At 39.6% G+C, this 18,815-nt stretch overlaps 2 protein-coding genes across 4 annotated transcripts in view; one reads left to right on the forward strand and one right to left on the reverse strand.

The window, feature by feature from the left end:
• LOC126199021 (GPI mannosyltransferase 2) overlaps positions 1–18,815 on the forward strand; it is a 253,063-nt gene that overhangs the window by 118,498 nt on the left and 115,750 nt on the right. The window lies entirely within an intron of this gene.
• The window catches only part of LOC126199020 (dual oxidase-like), a 246,332-nt gene that overhangs the window by 113,804 nt on the left and 113,713 nt on the right, over positions 1–18,815 (reverse strand). For both annotated transcript variants that reach the window (XM_049935710.1, XM_049935709.1), the window contains exons 18-20: positions 13,727–13,867; positions 10,203–10,284; positions 9,984–10,077 (exon numbers count right to left, since the gene is read on the reverse strand). In XM_049935710.1, coding sequence (XP_049791667.1) covers positions 9,984–10,077; positions 10,203–10,284; positions 13,727–13,867 — 317 coding nt within the window. The remainder of the gene's footprint in view (positions 1–9,983; positions 10,078–10,202; positions 10,285–13,726; positions 13,868–18,815) is intronic.

Below are 18,815 nucleotides of genomic sequence, written 5' to 3' on the forward strand. Positions count from 1 at the left end.
ATTTTATTGAAGTAAAATAACATCAGTCCTTTAAATAAAACTCATTTACCATTTGGCTTGCTTTCTCCAGTTCATTACCAAAGATGTTATGTTAGTAATTAAGCTTTTTGCTCAAATCAGGAAACACCATCTGCTTGCAAGTGTTTTTAGATATTTTAGCGTTTGCACAAATGTTTCTTTTACGGTAGCTGCAGAGATGGATTGTCAACTCACATCTTAATTTACCTTTGAGATCTCAAAATTTGGCAAGGAGGAATGCTAAAACTTGTCTGGAAATCAGGGAAATATCAGGGAATTTCACTTGGGGAGATTTGTGGCAACCGTAATTTCGCCCTTGGCTGTCTGCATACAGTTCAGTTTTATACGTACTTGGTGTTTGGAGCATACCGATTTTTTGCCTACCTTGTTTGGCACTTTTTATTTTGTCTTGTTTGCTAACATAAATCGATAATGTTTCAGGCGAACAGGTTATTGGTGGCAAATTTTTTGGGAGCACTTTCAGTTACGATCATTCACTTAACTGCGGCTGAAATATTCCATGTTCTACCTCATTCACAAAGTCGTTTTGTTTTCCAAGTGGTGCACTCGAACTGTTAACAATACAATCACATTCGTCGTAGAAAGAACTTGAAAGTGATTTTCGTGCACTATGTTTATGTTCCCTACACAGTTTTGTACACCCCCTATTATCTGTTAGTGTCTTTTGAAATTTACTTCCATCCAGTTCTCCGACGAAGTCGAACTTCCGTGTCACGATTATGTCATGTTCAGTACACTATTTTCTTGTTTAAGTTTCTTGATAACCATTTTCAGTGAACTGATGGTAAACTGTAAACTTGAGCTTTGTTATTTCATCCTTACAACTGTCACAGTTTTTCTTTTTAACAGCATAATTGACATTATTTCACAGAGCCACACATCAAATTTACACTACCTGCCGTCTTGACTCTTTATATATTGTCTCCTCGAAGGAGTAGTAGTAATGGTTAAGGACGTTGTTTTTCAGGTATACAAAGAGTGAGCTGGTGGGCTTGTAGTCTGTAAGACATTATATACAAACCGTGATGAGTAGCTGTCTTGTGTTATAATGGGGTGAGTCTGGTTGAGAGAGAGTGAAGAACATAGCTTGTAACTTTGATGTGGGGAGCAATGCTCTGGGCATTGATTGGAGGTGTTGGTTAGGAAGACCATGGAGCCTTTCAATAGTAGCACAGCTACCATCTACAGTGGGGCATCCACAATGATAAGGGCTGTGGATATTGAAGAAGTATGTAGAGTGTTTTGCATGGGGGAGGGGGGGTGGGGGGCTTAATGTGAGAAGGAGCTAGGTGCTAGGATGGGTGTAAGGATTTGAGTGTGTATAGGAGGTTATGCTGTTCTCTTTGGCCAGGACCGCTATTGCAGGTCTTGTGATGGAAGAATCTTGACAACTGGTGGATACCTTCTGGTAAATAACCTTCTGTTAAGTAAATAACCTTCTGTTAAGTAAATAACCTTCTGTTAAGTAAATAACCTTCTGTTAAGTAAAAATCTGTGGAATATCCTGGTCTATTGTTACCTCTCTCAACCCCTTGGGACATAATTCATATCCCTTCAAAGGCCCGGATGCAAGTCCTGTATGTCCTTTGCTCTCAACAGGCCCATTTGATCCAGTCTGGCACAGGCATATTATATCTCATTAAAGGAAAGGACACTTGTGAAAGTAGTTATATGATAACATATCTGATTAGATTAGATGTACTTTTCATTCCAGTAGGTCCATAGTGAGGATATCCACCAGGATGTAGACCACATCAGAAAAACAATAATACACAATAAATATCTACAAGGAAAAGCAAATATGATAATGTACCTTTCACAGGTCTCAAGTGCAGTGAACGTCTTACATGTGGAAGAAACCAAAAAAAATCTTAAACATATTTTTGTTTAAAGGGAAATAAATAACTTGTCACAAAACATGTAAATGTTCAGTACGCTGAGGTGCTCTGAAAAAGGACATTACCTGAATGTTATCGTACGTTGTCAGTTTTGCTTGCACAATTATCACCCAGTCAACACCTCATTTGTACTGGATTTTGTTACTATTACTCCTTCCATTACTTACCTGTTTCGTGTTTTGATATTTACTTTCAAAATGACAACCGAAAAAACATTCTCTACATAGTAAGCATAAAATGTTGTGTATGTCATTGAATACTTTCAGCAAGGGAGTGTCTGTGTCTCATCATTTAATGGAAATCTTAATGCAGGTGTAGTTGCAAACCCATCACATGATTCAGAATTGAGAGATGGAGGTATGCCCAATTGGCATAATGTCCTGCATTTCTGTATAAAAATCGTACTTTCTTCATTATGGCTCATTGATATCATAAATCAAAGAATTTGGCCATTTTACTTGCGAGAAGGCATCTACAGCAGAAGTAGATATTGTTGCAGAATGTTCTGATAAAGATAAAAACTCGACACGGATTTGAATTTCTGTACTGATGTATTTGCTTGTGTGGTTGTTTTTGAAATTATTAATCACCAGGTCTAGTTCCCATCATTTATTTATAATTTCTCTTTTTTAATTAATTTTTATGTCAGTAAACCTTGACAAGTTTGCATTTTGTTGGTAAGTTTTTTAGGGGTTCAAGTGTCCACCAACTAACTTGATTTAAGTTTTATGTGACCTCAAAGGTTTCTAACTGAATTCAAGGATTGTTCCTTCAATAAGAAAATGGAAAGTTTGTTTACCACCCTTATCCTAGGATCAGTGGCCTTTAGTTAAGTAAAAAGTGTGTTATCGATAGAACATTATGAAACAACTTTCCTTTCTCATTTGAACACTTACGTGTAATGTGTATCTGAGAAAAGTTTTCCTAAGTTATTGGAAGGTCAACATGTGTCTCAGTATTAAAGTTAGGGAAGGTTTTAGAAACAAAAATTATTTTACAATATAGCGATGATCTGAAAGATAATGTTGGTTTTATGTGATTGGGCAACAGGAGGAAGGACAAATTCCTTTTCAGTCATTTAATTTAGATTTCCTGTTACTTTGATAAATCACTTCATACAAAATCAGGATGGTTTCTTGAAAATGCCGTGGTCATAACCTTTTCCTATCATTGCAAGTGCTCTTTATCTATTAAGTTCGTGTAGATAAGATCCTAACTCCTAATCTTGGTTATTTTGCACAAGGACATGGTGGTGTTACAAGTATGCATCTGTTAAGTGGTACAATACTTTTTATATTATTAATATTCTCAGATACTTCTATCAAATGATCTTCAAGAATGATTCCTTTTGTGCTTGGTGTATAAGTGCCAAATGCCATGACATGAATTTAGCATAGTCTACGATGCTACACCCGCAATGGGTGTATTAAGAACCATGTAAAAATTAGCAGTATTATTGAACTAAGTTGAAAATTGAAAAAAAAAGGAGGTAATTATTAAGAATTAAAATTTGAATATTATTTTTGTGTGTGTTCCTGAGGTGACCAAGAAATATAAAGGGCATTGCTGCTGCATATATGCAACATAGTGCGACTCTGATGTGGCTGTATAAGCACCTACATGTAGGCAAGAGTTTAGAGTGATTTTTGTGCATGTGATAAATGTGAAAATGAGAACTATGACAACGTTATTACCAAATTTTTTTTTTTTTTTTTTTTTTGCATGGAGACACCAACTGGTGTCTTTTGCAAACGTCATAGCATTTTTTTACAAGTTTAGTGCAATATATACATATATATATATATATATATATATATATATATATATATATATATATATATACAATAACTTATTTTAGTTTAATATTAATATTCACTTAAAGAGTATAAACATTTGTCAATCAAGAAATGTTTCAGTTTCACTTTGAATAAGTTCCCTTTGTGGCACCTTATAGAGCTCGGTAATCTGTTGTACCATATTTGACCACTAATGCATGGACTATGGTCTGTTGTTTTTAATTTTGTTCTTTGTCTGTAGTAGCAGTCTTTATTTCTTGTATTATAGGCATGCATATCAGAGCACTTTGTTTCTTTGTTTTGATGTGTCACAAAAAATATAATTAATTTGTAAAGATACAGTGAGTAGACTGTTAGGTATTTATGATGGACAAAGATTTCCCTGCATGAATCTCTATACCCTAATCCATGGATAATTCTGATTGCTCTTTTCTGTAGGGTTAATATTCTGTTCATATGTATGTCGGCAGCACAACCCCATATCTCTATCCCGTAATTAATCTGTGGAAAAATGGTTCCATAATAAATTGTTTTTAATGTCTGATGTGGAACTACCTTTGATAACTGGCTGATTAGATGTAATGAACTGCTGATTTTATTGCATAAAAATTTGATATGGTTTACCCATCTTAGATTTTCATCTAGGTGAATACCTAGAAATCTGCAGCCTTCTGTGTCCACTACTTCAATTCCACCTATGTTACTGATAGAGGTTTGGTGTGAGTTTGTAAGTTTAAATGGCAATAACTGAGATTTACTGATATTAACTTTCAAACCTTGATCTTGGAAATAAGTAGTTATTTGCTGTAGTCCCTCAGTGGCTACCAACGTTAACTCATCATTTTGTTTACCAAGAAATAACAGTGAGGTATCGTCTGCATAGGTTACCAATTGGGAGTTGAATGGTTGCTCTATATCATTTATGTACACTAGGAAAAGGAAAGGGCCCAAAATTGAGCCCTGGGGTACACCTTGTGTGACTGTCTCATATTTGGACTGAAAATTAATGATCTGATTATTGATTTTGTAAGTCAGCATTGTACACTGCATGCGGTTAAATAAATATGTAGCCAGCAATTGCATGGATGCGGCATTTACATTGTATGACTCAAGTTTACTTAAAAGTAACTCATGGTTTACCGAGTCAAAGGCTTTAGTAAGGTCTAGAAATATGCCAGCTGTTTGCATTCCTTGATCAAGGGCACCATACGTTTTGTGAAGAAATTCCGTAATTGCTGTCATAGTACTATGATCTTTTCGGAATCCGTGTTGTGTCTCTGTTAGGAACTTATTTTTCAAGAAATAGTCACTAAGTTGTGTCAGCAGCACAACTTCAAATACTTTGCTGAAGACAGGTATTAATGATATGGGCCTGAAATTTGAAACCTCTTCCTTGGATCCTTTTTTATGCACTGGTTTAACTCTGCTCCATTTCAATACATTTGGAAATGTATGTTCTCTGATACTGCAGTTTACCAGGTGGGTGATTATTTTAACTAATTCCTTATTACACTTTTTAATCACGATACTACTCAAACCATCCCATCCAGTTGAGAACTTATTCTTTAGGTTATTTATTATCCTGCCTATTTCTTTTTCACTTACTTGTTTGAATTCAAAAGGCGGCTCTTCAAATGGGCAGAGCTTTACCTCACTACTCACAACTGTGTTATTAATTGGACTAACAGCTGCAGATATAAAGTATTTATTGAAAACATTGCAGACTTTATTAGGATCTTTAATTGTGTTTCCTTCATGTCTTATAATTAAAAATTCAGTTTCTGGCTTCGGTGTGGCTTTGCGAAATTGATTTACAATTCTCCATGAGGTCTTGGCTATATTGTCTGATTGAGCTATTTCACTGCTGTATATCTGTTTTCTTAGATTTGAAAGCTCTTTCTTAAAGATTTTCTTGGCTTCGTTGTACTTGGCCTTAAAAACCTGCAGGTTTGTTGACTTGTGTAACACATCCAAGTCCTGGATGTTTTGCCTGAGTTTTATCATATTTGCTGGAAGTATCAGTCTGTTGGTTTTTGCACTTTGGTTATGGGTGAACACTCTTTGTATTTTCTTAACAGGGCAGCATCTGTCAAAGTGTCTTAGCATAGTATCATAGAATTTGGCCCATTTGTTTTCAGATCCTTCAGTCTGGTAAACCAGATCCCAGTCCTCTATAGCTAATTTATTTCTTAAGGCAAGGATGTTACCCTCTTTTAGGATTCTTTTATTTTCGATAACTTTTGTCATTTTTGGGATGCTTGAGTTTACATACTCTACAAGCTGGCATTTGTGGTCAGAGTAGTGAAAATCCATATTCCAGCACCTAACACTGTCTTTAATATGTTTACATAGTATAACATAATCAATTCTGCTAGATGTGGACTTTGTTACCCTGGTATCACTGTTTACTACATTTACGAGATTATATGAGTTAAGAGTATCTATTAACCTCATATTACACAAACTGGAAGATTTTGCCTCAATATTCAGATCACCAAGTATAGTTAGGTCCCTGGGACCACAACGTCCCACTACTCTACTAAATATGTCTATGAAGCTAACTACATCAGCCTTTGGTGGATGGTAAATCCCAATAACTTTATGTTTTCTCATAACCTCTCTACACTCTTTGGTGTGGACTTCAATGCCTGTCACTTCAATCAAGCCTTCTTTGTTATACTGGTCTAGATAGTTTATTTTCTTGTACTCGAGATTCTCACTAATGTAAACTGCCACACCACCACCCTTATGTTGCTGTCTACAATAACTATTTGCTAGGGAGTAGCCCTCTAGTTTACAGTAAATAATTTCATCAGATTTTAATCCATGCTCAGTTAACACTACTATATGAGGTGACTGTTCACTTACAAAAACCTGTAATATATTAAGCTTATTTCTAAGGTACTGTATGTTTAGGTGCATGAGCCTTAGTGGTATTTTTAACTGGTCACTCTGATTATCTTCCTTTAAAATGCACTGAGTTGGTTCACTTACATAAGTTCTGGATCCAGGCACTAAAAGTGTTCCTGTTCTTTGGCGATCTTGCGTTTCTTGATCTACTACCCAACCTGGCTTCTGTCTGTCTAGTTGTCAAGGTAGCTGCTGAGGTGCCTTCTTGCTCCGTACAGTCCGAGGAGGTGCCGAGCTGCCTGGTGTTGCAGTAACGAGTTGTATACTCCACCACATTTGATTGAGTACGTGATGCTGAAGAGTCTGCAGTTGATGCAACAGCTTCTGTTGTTTTAACTAGCTGGCTTGGCCAGTTGTTTTTACCCAGTCCTGGGAATATGTTAGTTGCTTTACTTTCCCACAAAAACATGTCACTTTGAACTCTGGGTTTTATTGGTCTTGAGGATCTTCTAGGAGCACAATGTGTTTCTGGACTTTTGAATATCCTGTTCCTGCAAACTGATCTTCCTACTCCATTGTTCGTTACTGTCCTCTTGACAACATTGTGGTTGATTTCTGGTACTGTAATTTTTTCTTGCTGTGGTATTATTTGCTCAGTTCCATCTGGATCCTTCCACTCAAGTGATATTGCAGGCTTTAGTTGATTTTTTGGAGAGATGGCTGCAAGTAGAGTTCTGGCCATTTCTTCCTTGCCCTTAGCATTTAGGTGTAGTCCGTGAGAAGTGTACCATTCTCTGTTCTCAGGAACTGTTACAAACTGAGTGTTTTGGAAAGATTTCACTATTTTGGCTATTTTCCTATTTGTTCGCCTGGTTTCATCGTTCACACAAGACCAGCTTTCAAGATCATATCTATGGGGTATCCCTACTATGATTACATTTGTGTGCTGAAGCTTAATTAATGCTGATGTTATAGCATTTAATGCCTTGTCTGCTTCGTTTTTGGCTACATCATTTGTGCCACCCCAGATTATAACTGTGTCATTCATTGTGTGATCTTGTAAGTTGTTACAGCTTTCAAGTATTGAAGTTAATGGTCCACCTGGTATAACATTTCCTTGGATTACGAAATTATTATGACTTTGATGCATTAAGTTAGCTGCAACTGATCGGCCATGGCTGTCTGCAAACACTGTTATTCTTTTTTTGTGTTTAGGTGAACTTTTTGTGTTAGTGCTGTGTCTGTTGTACGAATGTTTCTTGCTACTTATGCTGTTTTCTTGAACTTTTTGAACTGCGTTCTGTGTTGTGGTATGCACACTGTGTTGTGAATCGTGATTTGTGTTGGGTGCATCAAATCTGTAGTTTTTGCACATTTCTATCTTGCCTGATTCTCGCTTCTGTAGTTCGTTTGTTAGCAAACATATAATTGTTTTCGAATACTTAAGTTCCTTTCTTACTATTCTGAGTTCATTCTGTAACTTTTCGCACACACACGTTTTTAACGGGTCTGTTTTGCTTTCGTCCATATCGTCACCGTCAGTACGAAAACAATCACTGCATTTCCAGCTTTTCACTCTATTCGTTGAATTTACACACGAGTAATGGAATTTCCTGTTGCACTTTACACAACACACGCCTTTTCTTGCTGTTTTGTTACAGGAACATGGTTTATTCCACGCTTCCTCACTTATTTCGTAAATAGAATTCAAATTTTCCGAACTGGTCGCGGCCATTGTCCACTAGTTAGTTTCAAAGTACAATATGTCCCTGTTCTTTCAACAGATCGCCGTATTTTTAGTTACTCACCGAGAACAATTACTAATCCGCATATACACACCATAAAATGTTTAACTTAAGCTCGTTAAACGATCAAAGTAACTTATTTTGTTCACACATTTATCAGTACACACTATACAGCCATTCCAAAGCACCTATTCTTCTTAGCTGCTGAAGGACAAACATCGGTAGACATCCATCACAGAATGAAGATTGTCTATAGCATAGCATGTCTTTTGGAATGGTGTATGACAAGGGTGCTGCTGCTTCAAGATAACACACATCCCCATATCACAAATGTCGTAAATCAGGAATTATGCCAACTAAAGTGAGAGACATTTTAGCACCCGCCTTATAGTCCTGATCTCTCCTTATGTGATTGCAATGCCTTTGGTCCCTTAAAAAAGGGCCTGAAAGGGTCAGTGATTCCTATCAGACGAGAATATGCAGCAGGTAATTATGGACTTCTTCATTCATCAGGACACAGTGTTTTACCAAACGGGTGGCTTCAGAATGGTGCATTGATGGGATGATTCCCTCAGTGCTCACTGCAGTTTTGCTTGACTGGCATACCAAACCTGGACTGTATAGGCTTCAAATGGAAACTTTTTGATTGTCCCTTATAACACTAACAAAATGATTTTTTTCAGTTGTGGGGTACTTTCCCTGATTTTTGTGGCACAGTGAGAATTGACATTAATGTGTTTGCCGTTTTCTTTGAAGTGAAGCCCTTTGTAAGAAGCCGACTTTTACACACAGTTACCCCCAGTTTCAAGTGTGTAATTGTGTATCCGTGTATACATCGGTGTTGTTCTAAGGTACAATCTTCAGGTACTCGCTAGTAATGATAACTGAAAACATTTCATAACATTTTACGACCTTCTGGTAGGCGTACACATGATATATTGTATGTTCTACATACGAGACTGTGCCAATCAACTCACATGTTTTATTGGTAAAATTTTAGTTTCAAAGTTCTGGAATTAACTTGCTGTTTTGAATGCTAGTGGTGCACTAGAGTCTTAAAAAGGGAGCAGATACCAAATTGGGAAGGATTTAATGTAAAAGTGTTCCATAGGAAGGAACACATGAATTTAACAACCACAGACATTGAATCATTGATGTAATGAACGTAAGAAGCAACACAGAAATGAAGAAATATCAGAAAGAAAAATGAAATTCTGATTAAATTCCATTGTGCTCTTCAGCAGTAATGTATGTGTGTTTCTAAAAACCATGTTATTTACTTTTAAACATTTACTGACAATTGAATAGCCTTTATTTAAAAAAAATTGTTTAAATATTCTGACCAGTATATCACATTTCATGTACATTATTACAGTCAAATCACTCAGCTCTTTAGTTCTGCCAAGGTATAACTGTTAGTATGGGACAGTGAAGAGCGGACAAGACTGAATATTTATAAAATTAATAGTGAGAGACAGTAGGATAAGACCTCTAAAGTGTTGTGCTTCACACCTAGGGAACTTGTCTGGTGTTTAGGCAGCTATGACAGTGAGATGTAGGATAAAGGTACATGTAATTGTAAAACTAGAGGAGGAGATGTTAGTAAATCAAAGCATGGAAGCTGAGGATATCAACAAAATTGTTATTGAACATACTTGATCATGTCTTTGAAGTCTTCTCTTGTTAGTTTACCATGACCATTTATGTCATACATATCAAACATCAACTTCACTTTATCTTCGGCTGTTCCTGAAAATCAGATGATTCTTATGTAAAATATCACATGATTGAAATTCAAGTAGTAGCAGTTAGACATCATTGTCTAAGCCCTTGGCAATGTTTAGAGATTTAGATTATTTCATTGTTGTACATACCTTTTGAAAATATTACAAGCATGTCAAGAAATTCTCTGAAGGAAATAAAGCCATTGTGATCTTTGTCCACTAAAGCGAACATCTGAAAATAAAAACAAGATTCAGACTTGTCAAGTTAGCCGAAACAGTTAATTGTGTCATTAAAGTTTTCTTTGTTGTCTGAAAGTTAATAGCCACATATTTTAGTAATAATCTTTTTTTTTTCCTCATGCTTTAAAACCATTACACTACCATATATCCTCCACCCCATTCTTCTTATCCAAGTGAAGCTAATGCTGATTTCAAACTGAAGGGATTTTGTCGTATATGTAATATATGCTGGTATACAAAACTTAAGGATAAAAGTTACTTTCACATGATGTGTCGCTCCAAGTAAAGTATCTCAGTGAAACTTGGACCATACACAGAAATAACAGCTACAGTATAGTACAGAAAGTAACTGAAAGAAATAAGCAATAAGGCAAACAGAAATGACCCTTTTATACAAAGACTATAATTACACTGAAGTCTACACGATTTACAATGGTCCTCAGGACATTATGATAGGAGGGCCATAGTTCTTAATAGGTTGAGTGATCACCAAGGACGGCAATGCATGCTCTGTAAAGTGCTCCCATGCTGGTTACAAGGTTGGTTAAGTGTTTAAGTGGTAGGGCATTCCACTCTCCCACCAGCATGGTTGACAGCTTCTGGATGGTATTTTGTGCATGTGGACATGATAACAATATGTCTTCGCAGTGCATCCCATATATGTTCAATGGAGTTTCAAGCCAGGAGAATGTGCAGGACAGTCCATTCACCAAATATCCATTCACTCCAAGAGCTCCTTCCCTTGATTAGTTTTACATCATGCATTGTCATGTATAAGAATGAAGGTGGCCGTCTGCATGCCTGAAACGATACACATGAGGAAGCAGTCAGTGAGAGTATTATGTTGAAGATTTGGAAGTCAGTACGTACATGCATCATTACGTCTCCCCACACCATAACGTCTGGACCATCAAAACAATCATGCTCAACAATGTTCCTGGCTACATTATGTTCCCTCATATGGCAAGAGTTGGAAACACATACTGTGCCTAGGAATGTTGTCTAACATGGTTGTTTTGGCGGTCCAGGTGTTACAATGTGGGGAGGCATAATATGCATGGGCATACTGACCTCTAAATTTTGCCACGACTTCATTTTTACAGCATGACTGCATGGAACTGTGCAGGTGGAGCAGCTCTTGGAATGAGAGGGTATTCGGTTAATGGACTGGCATGCCTGTTCTGCCCAACTTAAACCTCCTCAAGCGTGTGTGGGATGCTTTGGTGAGAGATTGCAGCATGCCCACGCACACTAATGACTGTCCAGCAGTTGTCAACCACGTTGGTGGAGGAATTTGACAGCCTGACACAAGAATTCTTTACCAATCTTGGGAGCATTTCTGTATACAAATGTAACCCCATATGATGGTGCAGTATAGGGATAGCATTTCTGTCACTTTGTAACTGATATTAATATAATGTTTTGCTTTTATTAGTTCATAATTTCTGAAGCAGTTGATCATTAACATACACTGTCCAGTCATGGAGTACAGAAAACTCATCCCGGTCTTCTTCAGACCACACATGTACACTGCGAGCTGTATGACATGTTGCTTTGTTCTGCTGGGAGATGCCATCGTGCTGAGGAAACACAAACTCCAAGTAGGAATGGACGTGCCCCCCAACAGTTAGCTGCATACTTGTGTTGATTGATTGTACCTTCCAGGATGATGAGATCACAAAGAGAATGCCAAGAAAACAACGATAGCTATCTGCTCGATGGAGAATAAAATAACGTTCACCTGAAAAGGCCACCTGTCGCGACTCAGTGGACGTCCATTTGCAATATGGGCATGCAAATTCCAGCCTTCCTCACTGATGGAAGAGCAGTCCGCATGGGTGCACACGAACTAGATCGAGGCCTGTACGCGGCAACATTCGCCGAATGGTCATTGAGGACGCACTGTTGATAGTCCCCACGGTTCATCTCGGTGGTCAGTTGCTCGACAGTGGAACATCTATTCGGCCATACACATCTCTGCAGCTGTCTTTTCAGCCCTGTCACCTAGGGCCTGTGGTGCATCATAGTTACCTTGGTGCCAGTTTTGGATAGAGTCATTTTGCCATGCACAGCGTGCTTTAAACGTGGTGGCATTGAAATGGTTTGCAGACTTGGCGGTTTAGGAAATGCTTCCAGACATGGCTCAAAAGCCAATGGTCGTGCCCTTTTGGATGTCAGATAAATCGCTCTGTTACCTCGATACGATGACGACTGCACTGTTCCCTGCATACCCTCCACTGTTGGTGCTGCCACCGGCTGTCAGTGAGTGGCTATTGCAGGTTGACATTAAACGTAGGTGGTGGTCACCTCAAGTGACTGGATTATGTATTTACGATATAAGCAACAAAAATTTAAAGAATGTTTCCTAACAAGAAATTCCTCCACCACATAATAATATCTAAGGTGTTTCGGCATTTCAGTGAGAGATAGGAATCGATAAACAAGAATCACTTGGAATGTTTAATTATAAACAACATGCTAAATGAAGAAAATCGTATTTAATTACTTTCTTAAAAACCTGATGTTAGACTGCAGCTTATAATCAACTTCATGTATCAAATGGAGTCCATTCTTAAATACTAAAAAGTGAATTGGGCGTAATAAAAAGAAATGCAGAGTTAGAGTTAAAGAAGAACAAAGCCGAGAGCCCTCCAGTATCCCTGATAAATCATTTATGTCTGTCAAGAATAGGAGTGGGCCAAGCACCAAATCTTGCAGTTCACCACATTTAAGGTTTCTCAACTCTGAATTCAATATTATTCCTCGGATATTGTTGTTCCTGTGATATCATTTGTAAATGTGAACTTCTGTTTGCTGGTGTTAAGATACAACTCCATCCATGTAGAAGGGAAGATGTCTACTATAAACTTTTAATTTCCCTCGTAGAGTTACACATGATATGCACAATCAAAGGATGTGGCAAGATCATAGAAAGTGTCAAAAGGTTCTTTTTTCTTTCTTTTTACACCCCTCACCCTCCTGCGAGTACTCTTTGTTGACTTGTTTTTAAACTATATTACAATATATGTACTATATTCTCTGAATAGTAGACAACTACTTTGGTGTAGGTTGTGGTACCACAGTTTGTAAAATGCCTGAATCTCTCTCCCAACAAGTTGTTGGACACACAGTAGTAAGAACAATATTTCTTTCTTTGAGCCTCAGAATCCTCACTCTCCTGACACTTGTTATAGAATTTTAGAAACACCAGAAATAGTGTAAAAGACTGACACACTTCCTTGCTATTGCTCTGCAGAACATTACTGTATGTACTAATCTGTAAATGGACAGTGTGAACCTATGCATAAAAATCATCAATGTTTTACAGTAGCTGTACTTACATGTCATTGTAACGTCTTGTTCATATTGTCCAGGAAACTTTAACGAACTGCAGCAGATGCATTTCACACAAATTAATTTTTTCAAATACATACCTTTCTTACAAATTCTGAGTCAGCCCTCATACTCAGTGCTTCAGCAAACTCATTTATTGTTAATTCTGTATAAATTACTTCCTTTGCGGCTCCAGCACTGAGTGGCTCTTTTACAGCCAAAGATCGGGAAATGTTGAAAGCCTAGAGGAAGAAAGCACAAATCTAGTTAAATGTAGTCGTTACATACCATTTTTATCTTACCTTAGTCCCATAACTGTTCCTCTTTCGATAAACTGATATTTAGATATCATAAAGTGAAAAATATCTTTGTTGTACAGCTACAGTGAGATTATTTCTACAAGCTGAGCAATAGGGTTTACTGAATGAGATCGTTCAAAATGGATGATAGTTGGGGGCAGCTCCATTCAACATAGAATCTGTGCATCCTGATTCAGTTTTTCTGTGTCCTATCAAAGACAAATACCAGCACAATTCCTTTGATAAAGTTATGATCTACGTCTTCTCCCAGGAGTCCAACCTAATTGATGAAGCACTAACAGTGTAGCAGAAAAAGAACTGTATTGAAACACTTTACATAGAAAACAAGTAAGTGAGGTGACTCTTAGCTGAGTGGAATGGTGACTGCTCACAGAAGTGGGTTGGCTTAATGTGTATGTTGCCCATGGTTTTTTTCTAAATAAATAGACAAATGATTTTGTTACTTCACTTGCAATTTCACTATGTCATTATTGTGGGGTAAATAAAACAATTATTTAACTGACCACCCTACAGACACAGAAACACTTAAAACATATGATCATCTTCCATATTGTAACAAATTATCACATATGTGATACATGAAACAACCAATACATTATAATTTAAGTTCTGGTCATGTATTGTGTATTTTTAGTGAATTCAAAATCAAACAATGGAAAATCTGGGATGGAAGAGTAACAGTATTTCGAAAAGGATAGATTGCTACTCACCATATAGAGGAGACATTAGGTTGGGAGGGGGGGGGGGGGAATGGGAAAGGAGGTCGGGGGGGGGGGGGAGGTGGATGGGGAATGGGAAAGGATAGAAGTAGAGGAGGAGAAAAAATACTGTGGTGTGTTTGTGGAATAGAAGACTGTGTAGTGTTGGAGTGAGAGCAGGGAAGGAGCACTGACAAACTATGACCAATAGACAACTGGACCACCCAGTTGCTGTGCATGCTGCCCAACACAACATTCTTCACCTCACTGACTGCTTCACAGTTTGCACCATCTGGATCCCTCCTGCCAACACCAGCTTTTCTGAATCACTTTCCCGTAAGTCTCCCCACCCCGTTCCAGCTTCAGATTTAACCTTTGTTAGTCCCTGTCCTTCACCCACCTGTCCATTTCTGTGCTCTCACTCCAGCACTACACAGCGTTCTATGCCACCAATTTGCACAGTCTTTTTTTCTCTCCTCTACTTCTCTCCATTCCCACTCCCCTTCCTACCTCCTGAACCAGTCTAATGTCCTGACTGCACCAAGCTGTGGTATGTTCCCACCATGTCCCTACATGCACCCACATGCAGCACTTAACTGTCCCCTAACCTACCACTGAGCGAGATGGTGCAGTGGTTAGCATACTGAAATCGGATTCAAAAGGACGGCAGTTCAAGCATACGTCCGACCATCCTGATTTAGATTTTTTATGATTTCCCTGAATTGTTTCAGGCAAATGCAGGATGGTTCTTTTGAAAGGGTATGGGCAAGGAAATCGTTCCTTGCCCATCCTTCCCTAATCCGATGGGACCTATGAACTTGGATGTTTGGTCCCCTCCCTCAAACCACCCACCCAACTAACGAACCAGCCCTACCCTGTTATCCCTCCCTCTTCCTGCCCCAAGCTCCTTGTTACCCCAACCACCCAGATTGGCTCTCCGATCATGTGCTGTTACTTGCACTCCGGCCTCGGTGGTGAGAGAGAGTGGTCGTGTGTGCGAGTTGTGCTTGCGTGAATGTGTGTGTGTTGTCTACTTTAGAAGAAAGTCTTTTGGCAAAAGTTCACATCTTAATCAGCCTTCTTGTTATTCCTTTCATAATATTAAACAATCGAAAACCCACGATGGAATGTAACAATGTTATTTTATGGTAAGTTCCTGTGGGACCAAACTGCTGAGGTCTTCGGTCCTGACAGTATTATGAGAGAGATAGTAGCTACTCACTATATAGCGGAGATGCTGAGTTGCTGATAGGCACAACAAAAAGACTGTCACAGGATAAGCTTTCGGCCAACAAGGCCTTCGTCAAAAATAGATGACACACACACACACACACACACACACACACACACACACACACACACACACACACACACACACACACACACACACACACACAGACCACAGCCTGTGGCAGCTGAAGCCACACTAGTGTGGCTTCAGCTGCAACAAAGAGTGGTTTTGTGTGTGTCTCATCTATTTTTGACAAAGGCCTTGTTGGCCAAAAGCTTATTTTGTGACAGTCTTTTTGTTGTACCTATCTGCGACCCAGTGTCTCTGCTGTATGGCGAGTAGCAACTATCCCTTTCATAGTATTGTTATCTTTCATAATATTGTTATTAATGAATTAAAAGAAACCCTGTATATTAATCCAGTGTCATTGCTGTGCTGCTTGCAATTTAGAAAGAGTCAAGTTCTACCAGAGCTGCTAGGTTTTCATGATTGACAACTGCTTGCTACTGCCTGTATACATGTCACACTTCTGAGGCACATTTTGCCCGACTGTTTAGTGGAAAAGTAGTTTTTATGTCCTTACCATGTCCATATTGCCATATGGTATGCTTGCACCCAACGGTTTTTAGACACGAGGAATTATATTTATCCACCACTTTCTGACAGAGAAGCACAATTAATTGTTTGCGAATATTTAACACGTATCACACAAAAATGAACTTTTCACTTGGAATGACTTGCTGATAATGCCAAGAATGGATGCAGTGAAAGAAGCATAAACAATGAATGGTCACAGGATAAATACGACCAACAATCAATAAATATGCTAAAAGAAAGTGTAAAAGATGTGCAGTACCTAGGACATCCTGTGTTATTGTTGCCAGTGACAACATTGATAAAAATCACCCTTCTTTACCTAAGATCTCCCCCTGTGGGTCCGGGGGGTTAGAATAGGCCCTAGGTATTCCCGCCTGTTGTAAGAGGCGACTAAAAACAGTCTTACACGTTTCGGCCTTATGTGATGGTCCCCTATCGGGAACATCGATGTGATGGTTCAGCAGGTGGCCAGCACAATTGTTTCTGCGGCAGAAAACTCGATCCCTCGCTCTTTAGGGTGCCCGAGGCATAAGGCAGTCCCTTGGTGGTCGCCGGAAGTTGCTGAAGCTATTAATGAGCATCGGCGAGCTCTACAGCAGCATAAGCGGCACTCTTTCCTGGAGCAACTCATAGCCTTTAAATGGCTCAGTGCCCGCATTCGCCAACTTATTAAACAACGGAAGCAGGAGTGTTGGGAGAGATACGTGTCAACCATTTGGTGCCATATGTCGCCTTTCCAAGTCTGGGCAAAGATCAAACATCTTTTCGGGTGCCAGACCCCAACAGGTGTTCCTGGTGTTACCATAAATGGCATGTTATCTACTGACGCAAACACGATTGCCGAGCACTTTGCTCGAGCTTCTGCATCGGAGAATTACCCCCCCTCCCCCCTCCCCAGCTTCTCGGACTCTCATACGGTGACTGGAAGGGAACGTCCTCTCATTCACTACATGCCACAGTGAATCCTATAACGCCCCATTCACAGAATGGGAGCTCCTCAGTGCCCTTGCACATTGCCCTGACACAGCTCCTGTGCCTGATTGGATCCTCAGCCAGATGATTAAACATCTCTCATCTGACTACAAGCGACATCTCCTCATCGGAGGGAGGGCACCATCTTTCCGTTGCTCAAACCTTGTAAAAATCCGTTTGATGTGGGTAGTTATTGGCCCATCAGCCTCACCAACATTCTTTGTAAGCTGCTGGAACATATGGTATGTTGGTGATTGGGTTGGTTCCTGGAGTCACGTGGCCCACTGGCTCCATGTCAGGGTGGCTTTGCCAGAGCCGCTCTAACACTGATAATCTTGTGGCCCTCGAGTCTGCCATCTGTTGCTGACTTTTTTGCCTTACGTAAAGCATACGACACGACCTGGCGACATCATATCCTTGCCACATGTATGAGTGGGGTCTCCGGGGCCTATTCCCGATTCTTATCCAAAACTTCCTGTCGCTCTGTACTGTCCGTGTCCAAGTTGGCGCCTCTCGTAGCTCCATCCATATCCAGGAGAATGGAGTCTCTCTCTATTTTTAGTGACGATTAAGTCTTATCAGCAGCTGTCGAGCCCTCCGTCTCACCTTCTCTGTATGCAGATGACTTCTGCATTTTGTACTGCTGCTCCAGTACTGGTGTTGCTGAGCATCGCCTACAGGGAGCCATCCACAAGGAGAATTCATTGACTCTAGCCCACGACTTCAAGTTTTCAGCCGCAAAGTCGTGTCTCATACATTTCTGTTGGTGTCATACCATTCATCTAGACCCAAAACTTTACCTTCATGACGATCCACTCACTGTAGTGGAAACACATTGATTCTTAGGACTGGTTTTCGGCGCTCGATTGACCTGGCTTCATCATCTTTGTCAGCTTAAGCAGAAGTGCTGGCAGTACCTCCATGTCGTCTGTTGCCTGAGCAGCACCATTTGGGGTGCAGATCGCCCTACACTGCTGTGGTTCTACAGAGCCCTTGTCCAATCCCAAATTGACTATGGGAGTGTAGTTTATGGTTCGGCAGTACCCTCAGCGTTGCATTTGCTCGACCCTGTGCACCACTGCGGGGTTCGACTAGTGACAGGAGCTTTTAGGAAGAGTCTGGTGACCACCATACTGGTGGAGGCTTTGGTCCCTCCATTGCAGATCAGACATGCACAACTGCTCACCAGTTACGTTGCACACATTCGTAGTTCTGCTGAGCATCTGAATTACCATGTCCTTTTCCTGCCCGGCAGTCCATATCCTGCATCGGCGGCCCAGGTCGGGGCTAATGATTGCGGTTCGTGTGCGATCCCTTCTCTCCGAACTGGAGTCCTTCCCTTTACCACCTCTACTTACGGTCCATTCACGTA

The sequence above is a fragment of the Schistocerca nitens genome, chromosome 8, assembly GCF_023898315.1.
Source record: "Schistocerca nitens isolate TAMUIC-IGC-003100 chromosome 8, iqSchNite1.1, whole genome shotgun sequence".
In the NCBI taxonomy this organism is placed as follows: domain Eukaryota; kingdom Metazoa; phylum Arthropoda; class Insecta; order Orthoptera; family Acrididae; genus Schistocerca; species Schistocerca nitens.